This window comes from Doryrhamphus excisus, chromosome 8 (genome assembly GCF_030265055.1).
Source record: "Doryrhamphus excisus isolate RoL2022-K1 chromosome 8, RoL_Dexc_1.0, whole genome shotgun sequence".
Classification (NCBI taxonomy): domain Eukaryota; kingdom Metazoa; phylum Chordata; class Actinopteri; order Syngnathiformes; family Syngnathidae; genus Doryrhamphus; species Doryrhamphus excisus.
In genome coordinates this window covers 16,430,920-16,441,319 of record NC_080473.1, presented here as the reverse complement: position 1 = coordinate 16,441,319, position 10,400 = coordinate 16,430,920, and the positions used below count along the sequence as shown (strand labels likewise).

The window sequence follows — 10,400 nt, the reverse complement described above, 5'->3', positions numbered from 1 at the left end:
GTCAGACATTGAATGGACCACTAAGATCCGCTCAAGTAAAAAACTCTTTATTGGCACAAACAGTAACATCCATGGAGTTAATAGTCGACTCAAAATGAACCCATTTCCTCCAACCCACAACTACACAAATGCTTGCTCTCTTCTCAACCAATCAGCAGTCAGGGTTCAGCCTGTAATGTAATTAACTGCTGGCTCGTTACACTATTCGTTTGATGGCACTGATTTTGGCAAAAATGGTTGAGTCCGTATCTTTTGAGGCGAAGTACAGCCAAACTTTGAAGCGTTTCAGCCTGAACCAATGCGCTACGTCAAAAACAAAAAAACCTAACATCAAGCGTAACACCATCTGATAGTTGAGTGCCAGTGAGACAGTTGAGTGCCACTAAATTAACAGCAAGTATTAATAACCATTAATTGAGTCAGTCAGTGTGGTTACTACCGTTTATATCGATAATGGACATTATGGTACAGGATATGAATATCCATGCCTACATATTATAGGCTGTACATGAAACACGCCCAGTTGCTTGTTGGTCTATGCTGCAGGACTCATTTGTTTAGTACTGCTACTGTCCAGTCCAGTCCAGTCCAGTATGCCATCTCTAGGTATACTGGTGGCCCGGCCACAGGTAGCAGGTGTCAACAGAAAGGACCGCCCTTCATCCAATGTTTTTACTTTGCTTTTTCACAATGACATGTCAAACATGAAAAGAAAGCGTCCATCTTTGGCTTTTTTGTCTGTTCAAACTGTCCTGAAGTTTGGTGAGTTAATACGAGACTGTGTGTGTGTGTGTGTGTGTGTGTGTGCGTGTGTTGGTTCTTGGGAGTCGGTGTGTGTGATTGGCACACAATGCAGATGTGTGGGCTGCAGATGCCATCTGGAGAAAACTGAGTGGGATGCTGAAGGGAGGGGGGCCGGGGCGTACGCTCCTTTTACCCCTCCTCCGTCAGAAAAAAAGACTTTTGTTTGACAGGAAAATAAAGGAAACGATGGGAGAGCAATCAATCAACAACACATTGACACAAATAAAGGAGGACAAAGTGCCACTCGCTCTATTAGTACTCCATCAGTGGACCTCCAAGATGCAAGCCCCATGAGAAGTTACCACTAATAACAGCTTAGAAGAGATCAAAAACAGTCGCTGGACTTTTGGCCATGAGTTGCTTCTTTTACCAGAAGTGGACCATACGCTTATTGACTACTATCAAATCAATTGGCCAATTTTCTTGCACCACATGTTGACTTAACATCATTACACTTGGCAAGATGCTTTACTGAGACACCCCTGCAGACCCCAGTGCTGCACCCCCCCCCCCCCAGTGTGCTACGTAGCCCTCCCCACATCCCTGCTGAGGCATGGAGAACATACGCTAGCTTCCCAGCGCTGCTGTGTTTACCTAATCCATCCTACCTCCAAGTGGAATGCTGGAGGGAACACAAAGCTGTCTGGTGAAATTTAAGGTCAAAGCAGAGCTATTTGAAGTGACATCAACCTTACGAGACAAAAATACTTAAATAAGCTCTGCTTCTTCCTATTCCCTTTCGGACGTGTTGCTATTGTGTGTTACTGTTCGTGTCACTCAAACAAACCACGGCCATCATACAGTACAGATGCTTGAAGCCAAAGGAAACACAAGGATGAGACGATCCACATGACGCTATCATGTTTTGGCTGCACAAAGAGGCTGTGTGACCTTGCGATCAAGGGCACTCGGCAAGGTGAGTCTTTTCCAGCTGAAGAACTTTCTCTGTAATCTAGAAAGGCCACATTCTGTGCAAAATTGCAGACACGCCACATTCATGAGAATGCTGTCAGAAGTGTGTGGAGCTGCACGGTGACATTGGAACGTTGCACTGGAACAACCGACTTAGCGGTAGCAGACCAGGAACAACCGACTTAGCGGCAGCAGACCAGGAACAACCGACTTAGTGGCAGCAGACCAGGAACAACCGACTTAGCGGCAGCAGACCAGGAACAACCGACTTAGCGGCAGCAGACCAGGAACAACCGACTTAGCGGCAGCAGACCAGGAACAACCGACTTAACGGCAGCAGACCAGGAACAACCGACTTAGCGGCAGCAGACCAGGAACAACCGACTTAGCGGCAGCAGACCAGGAACAACCGACTTAGCGGCAGCAGACCAGGAACAACCGACTTTGCGGCAGCAGACCAGGAACTACCGACTTAGCGGCAGCAGACCAGGAACAACCGACTTAGCGGCAGCAGACCAGGAACAACCGACTTAGCGGCAGCAGACCAGGAACAACCGACTTAGCGGCAGCCAACCGACTTAGCGGCAGCAGACCTGGAACAACCGACTTAGTGGCAGCAGACCAGGAACTACCGACTTAGCGGCAGCAGACCAGGAACAACCGACTTAGCGGCAGCAGACCAGGAACAACCGACTTAGCGGCAGCCAGCCGACTTAGCGGCAGCAGACCAGGAACAACCGACTTAGCGGCAGCCAACCGACTTAGCGGCAGCAGACCAGGAACAACCGACTTAGCGGCAGCAGACCAGGAACTACCGACTTAGCGGCAGCAGACCAGGAACAACCGACTTAGCGGCAGCAGACCAGGAACAACCGACTTAGCGGCAGCAGACCAGGAACAACCGACTTAGCGGCAGCAGACCAGGAACAACCGACTTAGCAGCAGCAGACCAGGAGCCCAAACAGGAGCCCTGGTTGTACCTAATAATTCTACCTAATATTCACCAAACATCAATATATGCCTAATTCTTGTGTTCCAATGGATCATTTGTACCAAACCGTGGTCATTGGTCACCCTGTACAGTATTTGTTGTTTTGGTATGGTTACCAGCCATTTTGAAATAATCAAACCGGACAAATAGAGTCAGCAGGATTAGGCAATTAGGCACTTTGATTAATACTTCAGCCTTGGTGGACGACTGATCTCTACTGAGTAGATAAAGCAAATAAAACGGTACAAGGAATGGCCCCCGGCCTCACTTTGGACACCCCCGTCATAGGCGTCGCCATGGCATCAATAAAACAGCATTACTTATGATGCCAAGCTGTAAGATGACATCATAATAGTTGAAAAGCATTTCCATTGAAGCCCCCCCCCCCCTTATGAAACCCCCCTGTCCCCCTAATGGCGCCTTGGGTTCATGTAATCTTTGCTTGCATCCTGCTTGCTGAGGTGTTTCATCATCAATAACACGACACCAAGTGATTGGAATCCCAAATAGCCGCTGCCAATTCCACAAAGTGGAATTCCCTGTCATATTAAGGAGGTCACAGTCCTGCTTGTTCTGCAATCCAATTTGGAGGCAGAACAGGCGTCAATGTGCCCGCTAGGTGGCGACCTCGGCCTGGTTCGGCTCACCTTGGACCAGCTCTGCCTTGACTGGAGCCAGACAAGCCGCATCAGCACAGACAACTGGTGCGTGGCTTTTAGGAGTTCTATGAGGGTCCTATGAGGGTCCTATGAGGCTCCAATGAGGGTCCTATGAGGGTCTTATGAGGGTCCTATGAGGGTCCTATGAGGCTCCAATGAGGGTCCTATGAGGGTCCTATGAGGGTCCTATGAGGCTCCAATGAGGGTCCTATGAGGGTCTTATGAGGGTCCTATGAGGGTCCTATGAGGCTCCAATGAGGGTCCTATGAGGGTCCTATGAGGGTCCTATGAGGGTCCTATGAGGCTCCAATGAGGGTCCTATGAGGCTCCAATGAGGGTCCTATGTGGGTCCTATGAGGATGATGGAGGGATGGGTGCATACTTTAATGTTACTGTCAGGCTAAAATCAAGTGTGTGAATTATGCATAAATGCATCGTTGTGATAGTAGTAGTTTATCCTAAATGCCACTCGATGCCCCCCCCCCAATGTTATGATGGCTTGGCAAATGTCACCAGTCCATCTCCATCCGGACATCCTCCAATTGCTAGTAGGGGTGTTCTTGCGCTATTTGCGACACCCCCACTTTCAGGAGGGACGGATCGATCCAAATATTGACAGTGTCGATACCAATAACGGTTGAGTTGTGCCGGGTCGGTTCTAGAGCAATGATATCGATATTTTCAGTCTTATCTATGTTTTTTTTACATTTTATGTTTTGTTGATGTTGTTACTTATTGTATATTGTTGTATGTTTTTTGTCATGTTGCATTATTGGCTTAACTTGATTGTAATAAAAATGAATCGTAATTTCTTTTTAAATTCCATATAATCATGATAAAAAAAAAACTAAAGGAACTCGCAAAATCATTAAATACCATTTTCATTAAAAAAAACAAATATTGGTATCCCTACCCCGGATCCCGTATTCATCTGGTATCGTCTCGATACCAAATCTCCAGTATCGCCGACCGCCCCCCCGTCGCCCCCCCCCCCTTTCCTATTTGGATTGACGGGGTCTCCACACGTCAGAGAAGACCCACCTCCAGCCTGTGGAGAGCCGAGTGGGTCTTTGGCTGGTGTCCGCTTCCATCCTTATTCCACTGGGGAAGAGGGAGGGAGAGAGCAGGACCCGAAAGGAAAAGAGGAACAACTTCCAAAAAAAGAATAAAGAAAAAGGAAAACTAGACGGAGACACAAATGGCATTCATGGCGGGGATTTTGTTCACGGTTGCCTTTCTTGTTTCTGTGATTTCTACACTTGTTTCTCCCACTCGGACATATCCACCCAATGAAGGTAAGACGGCGTCTGGCGTGTACTTCAAGCTGGAAGTACACGGACACGGACACGCTGGGGAACTTTTATACTCTTTATTCCTGCAAAACTGCTCACAACTGAAGCCTTTCCGACTCTGCACTTTGCGCATCAATTCGGATTCATGCCGGATTGAATTATTCTATTTATGCATTTTGGCCACATGGAGAGTGTGTACTTCGTAGACGTGTACATTTACTTGATACATTACCATCCAATGTAAAGTACTTGCATGCCATAATTTACCCGAAACGTTAGGATGTTACTCAGCATCGTCCCGAATATTCCTGGGATTAGACTTGGAATTTTAATCCTAAAATCTTAATGGCATATTTACACCATGTTATAAACGTCATTGTGGATATGTACATACGCACATATACATACGCCCATATAGATAGGCACATATAGATACGCAGATATAGATACGCAGAACGGCTGTTTTCATATAACAAATTTCATGCTTTCATAGAGTTAGCCATATTTTCATTCCAAATGTTGTAGTTGTTGTATCAAACAAACACAATGTTATATTTTGTATCCTGTTATATTTTCTATACGCCAGCAATGTCAAAAACAAAGAATCCAGGGGCCTCTTTGATATTTTAAAAAGCTTTTAAATCCAAAAGTTAGTAGTATATACATTGTATATATATATTATATATTGTCATATTCCAATACATTTCAGCTTTTGCTTTTTGCATGGTGCCTTCTTGCTTTATTTTTCACCTTTTTTGCACCTTTATATGGTATTATTAACGTTTTTGGAAAAAAATGAAACGTTTTCTACCTCAGGGAACTTATTGGAAAAATCAAAAGAGTGTACAAGAAACACCTTGGTATTTTTATGTATCTATTTAAGTTGTAATAAGGATACAAATGAATGTAATATTCATATAAAACACAAACAAATATGTCTATTATTATTAGTTATTAGTATCAACAGTTTAGCAGCTTAACTTTCTTTCTCTATTTTTGAAAATTCTGCTGTTTTTGTTTTTCTTTAATTGTATTTGTACAGGAAAACGCAAACCTCATGCCTTTAAATGGTCCCCAAACTGCACTTTGGACACCCTTGCATATTTCAACATGTATTACTGTTGCAAATATGAATATAATGTTTTTGATTTTTTTGACATACAACGGTTTTCTGAGTAGCAGATGTTGAGTAAATGGGACCAAATCATTCTTTTTTGTTAATTGAATGAAACTCAATCAAAAGTTGTTATTCTTTGGGGTAATTTACATGGACACGTTTTCAATATGGCTCCTATGGTACTTTGTTTTCCAGGCCCACGTTTGTCAGAGCTGAGAACGCACGCTCATTTCTCCTGTTCTTGTTTTCCAGTCACGTTATTGGACTCCAGAGCCGCACAGGGGGAGCTGGGATGGGTGGCCAATCCGACAGAAGGGGGGGTAAGTACAGCAAACAAGTGTCCCCTTGTGAGAACGATGCTCCCTTATTGTGCAAAATGAAAACAATATCTATTCTTCCATTGGAAGCATCTTTGGAATAGACCACTAAATAAATACACAATGCTCTTTGGGAAGTTTTTATCCGGGTGAAGCCTTCCCTGGGATCCCAGATTATATATTGTGTATTATGTGCTGTCTGCCTTGCGGATATCAAGGTACATTTACTGCGATCTTAAAGGTAACGGCTATCCTGCCCTATGAAGACCTTCTGGAACCCCCTTATAGTTCCCTCTACAGACGCACTTCCATTTCTCCTTGTTCCCCTTCCCTGTGACGGTCAGAGGGTGATCCTGCAGTGGGCGTCAGGTTTCCTGAATAGACGAGTGAATTGAATTGGCCTTTGTGGAGAAACTTTATATCCTTTTCTACCATAGCGAGGGAGGATTTGGGGGTAGGCCGGCTTGCTGCTAGGGGAAAGGTCCTCTGGAATGGATGAATACAGGGTAGAGTATAGACTGGTAGTGGGTAGAGTGGGCTTCAGCTACTGCCACCGGAGGGGTTTGAGCTCTCCCTGGACAGGGCAGGTTGAAGCACGATTCCTGCTCTAATGAGATGTCTACAATGGCTTTGATGAGGTAAAAAATGATGATTAATGGTAATTGTTAGAACAAGGTGAGACGCATGTCAGTCTGATCTTAGGTTGATTTTTGCAGGTCAGTTTAGTCTATCATCCAACCAGACAGGGAACCTGTGATGTATTTCCTGTGATGGGAAAATACTTATAATAAATACTTGTTTATTTATTATATGGAAAAGGATGACTATTTTGTGATAAATACAAACCATTAAATAACTAAACAGACTTTTAAAGGTTTAAATACCAGACATCCTGCTTATTGTTCACAAAATGTCTTACTGTCTTTTCATCCCCTTTGTAAGTTTGACCATGGGCTCAAGGTAATCATGTGATGCTTTGTGAAAACTAAAGAAATTTGTATTACATGTTTTGTAAAAACATGCTAGGTTAGCATTCATGCTATGAATGTGAGTGTGAATGGTTGTTTGTCTATATGTGCCCTGTGATTGGCTGGCCACCAGTCCAGGGTGGGCCCCGCCTCTCGCCCAAGACAGCTGGGATAGGCTCCAGCATGCCCGCGACCATAGCGAGGATAAGCGCCATAGAAAATAGATGGATGGAAGTAGTGTATGTTTTGACCTTATGGAAGCTTTAAATAAAGTTGTGTATGATAAGGGACCAAATTGAATGTGACAGGTGAAGGGTTATTCTTCACTCCTCAAATAATATTATTATGGTTTTAATGCCCACAGCCAAGCTCTGGACAAGACGCATGCTGTGAAACACACCGTTTGAATCCTTGGAGGTAGTGAAGTGAAGCTATATCAAGAAGGGAATTTGATCATATGTAAAATAAAGGAGGCCCTGACAAAAACTCATCCCGCCATACGGGGGGATGCGATTCAGGCGGCCGTCATCCTGGTTTCCTCCTACTATGACATGAACGTGTGTGTCTCAGCCTCCAACTTCTCATCAGGTATTCATATGTAAAGCAGGCTTATATGAGGCTATTTGCATGGTTCCAGACAGCAGCCATATAATCCTGCTTTTTGGCTTGTGGGTTATAAGTATTACTCCCCAAGTAGTGGAAGAAAGGCATCACTTAAGCATTTTTGTAATTACAGATTTCCTCTCTCGCAGTCAAGCAAAACCCATGAATATCAATATCTCTATGGGTGTGAATTTGAACATAACACGCCTATTAGGTGCAATTCATAAAATATGCATTAAGTTTGGCCATCAATGAATGGCTCTGCTGAGACTGATGAGTTGACTAATCTCCCCGGCGTGTTCTTTTGCCAAGCGTGTGTAATTCCAGACATGAGCAGCTCATACTTATGTACAGTGTTGGCATCATAAATATCATTACTTCAACAATCATTGATTGGTGTACTTAAACTTCCATAAAATTGGAGTCATGTGATCTCACAGATAGATTCCAAAGCTCTCTGGTAACCTTTTTGGTCGTGGGCTTTTTACAGTGGGAGGAGGTGAGCATCATGGATGAGAAGAACATTCCCATCCGGACGTACCAGGTGTGTAACGTCATGGAGCCAAACCAGAACAACTGGCTCCGCACGGACTGGATTCCTCGTGGAGGTGCCCAGCGGGTCTACATCGAGATCAAGTTCACCCTTCGAGACTGCAACAGCCTTCCCGGGTTGATGGGAACGTGCAAGGAAACCTTCAATCTTTACTATTATGAGTCAAACAACGACAAAGAGCGCTACATTAGAGAGAACCAGTTTGCCAAAATTGATACCATCGCTGCAGACGAGAGCTTCACTCAGGTGGACATCGGAGATCGCATCATGAAGCTCAATACGGAGGTGCGCGATGTCGGTGCGCTGACGCGGAAGGGCTTCTACTTAGCCTTCCAGGACGTCGGAGCGTGCATCGCCCTTGTGTCGGTCAGGGTCTTCTACAAGAAATGTCCTTTGGCGGTGCGAAACCTGGCCCAGTTTCCTGATACCATCACTGGAGCAGATACGTCCTCACTGGTGGAGGTTCGCGGATCATGTGTAGATCATTCGGAGGAGAAAGAAATTCCAAAAATGTACTGTGGAGCCGACGGAGAGTGGTTGGTGCCCATCGGAAACTGCTTGTGCAACCCCGGATTTGAGGAACGCAGTGCGGAATGCCAAGGTAAGAAACCTTCCGTGCTTCTTCCTTTACCCTTTTTTGTGTACCAAATGGTAATTTTCTGCAATGGGATTCCTCCCTTGATGACTTGTGACGACAAGATGAGGCCAGGAGTTTGATTGCGGATGGTATAATCCAGTTTTAATCCAGTTTTAATGCGGTTTTAAACAGATACGAGCAGGAACATAAGCAGGCGTGAGATGGAGACAGTTGGAATGTTTATTGGGGTGAAGACAAGTCAAGACAAACTTATGCCGATTCTGTCACAATAGTCTACTGGTGCACCCCCCCCAAATGAGCACAAGGCCTCAGCAATGGGGGTCATGGGCTGAGCATGGGTGATTAACAAGGAGGCCGACAAGGACGCCTCTCCTTATTTATGAGGCGGTCTTTATCTCGGACTAATTGCATGACAAACAGGACTGGTGATTTAGGGCTAGCTTCTAGCTGCTTGAGGGAGCCCCAGCAAAGCCATCCGAGTGGTCCCAGATGGTCCTCTGTGTCTACATGTGCTTGTGCTCACCCGGGAAAATTAGGTGATCGTCCAGTCTTGCTGGGTTTTGATGGCCAAGACCAGGTTGCCTACCCCCGTGTTAAGGACGGGAAAAAGAGAGACTGTGGTATTTCATTCATGTTAAATATTCTCCTAAAAACTATGAACGAAGGTGATAATTAAATTCATCAAGCACAAAGTGACTTAGTACTTGATGGAGGAACCAAGTACCGAAAGCAGTGGTCAGTCAGCAGGACGGGTGTTGGTCCAAATCCTGAAGGTTTTGATACTGTTCCTTAGAACAGTATCTTATATACGTATGATTAAGGGCCGGTTCTTAATGTGCTTCTTCTTCAACCACTCCTTTTTTTGCCTTGACTGTTTGTTTTGGGTCATTGTCAAGATGGAAGCCCCAACCACAACTAGCATTTAGCGCTCTGGCTGAGGTTGTTTTCAATCTGCGGACATGACCGCATTCATCGGTTCCTCAAGGTTTCCTGTACCGCCAACACAGATACTACAACCTCAAAGATGAATCTTTGGACGGTTGGATTGGATTTACGTACCTAGATTATTCCCGTTCCCTCTTGCTTGTACGCTGTTGCCAGTCAAAAGTTTGGACACACGTCCTCATGCTTTGGAAACTTTTGACTGGTACGCTGACTGGTATTCTACGTTCCATCCATCACCGGAGCCTGCGGAGCAGAAGAAGGGTGATTGTTATCTTGAATTTATTCCGTTTTTTATTTATTGCTAAAGCTATTTTTCAGAACAGACAGGAATAATTTGTGTGCTGTTAGGGATTCTTGCTAGTTGGCAGAGGATCATATATGTATTTCACTAAATACAATGCAAACTCATGCGTTTTCTGTCTTTGTTCAAATTTTAACAACCATAAAACAAAGGGCTGTAAGGTTGGTAACGTGAGGTTGGTAAACAAAGGGTTGGTATATGCCATAGAGGATGTATTTTCCCCGCCATCCAGCATCTTTGTTTCATTTGTTTTATTTAGAAGCACCATTGTAATTTAGATGAACACGTTTTATGCAGTCGTTTTTACCATTTGATTTGGGAAACACAATACTGTAGTATA

At 44.6% G+C, this 10,400-nt stretch overlaps 1 protein-coding gene across 1 annotated transcript in view; it reads left to right on the top strand.

Moving 5' to 3' along the window:
* The first annotated feature begins 4,392 nt into the window (after positions 1-4,392).
* The window catches only part of epha4l (eph receptor A4, like), a 44,418-nt gene continuing 38,410 nt past the window's right edge, over positions 4,393-10,400 (top strand). Inside the window, exons 1-3 of the mRNA XM_058080079.1 lie at positions 4,393-4,661; positions 6,028-6,095; positions 8,154-8,817. Coding sequence (XP_057936062.1) covers positions 4,565-4,661; positions 6,028-6,095; positions 8,154-8,817 — 829 coding nt within the window. The 5' untranslated portion in view covers positions 4,393-4,564. The remainder of the gene's footprint in view (positions 4,662-6,027; positions 6,096-8,153; positions 8,818-10,400) is intronic.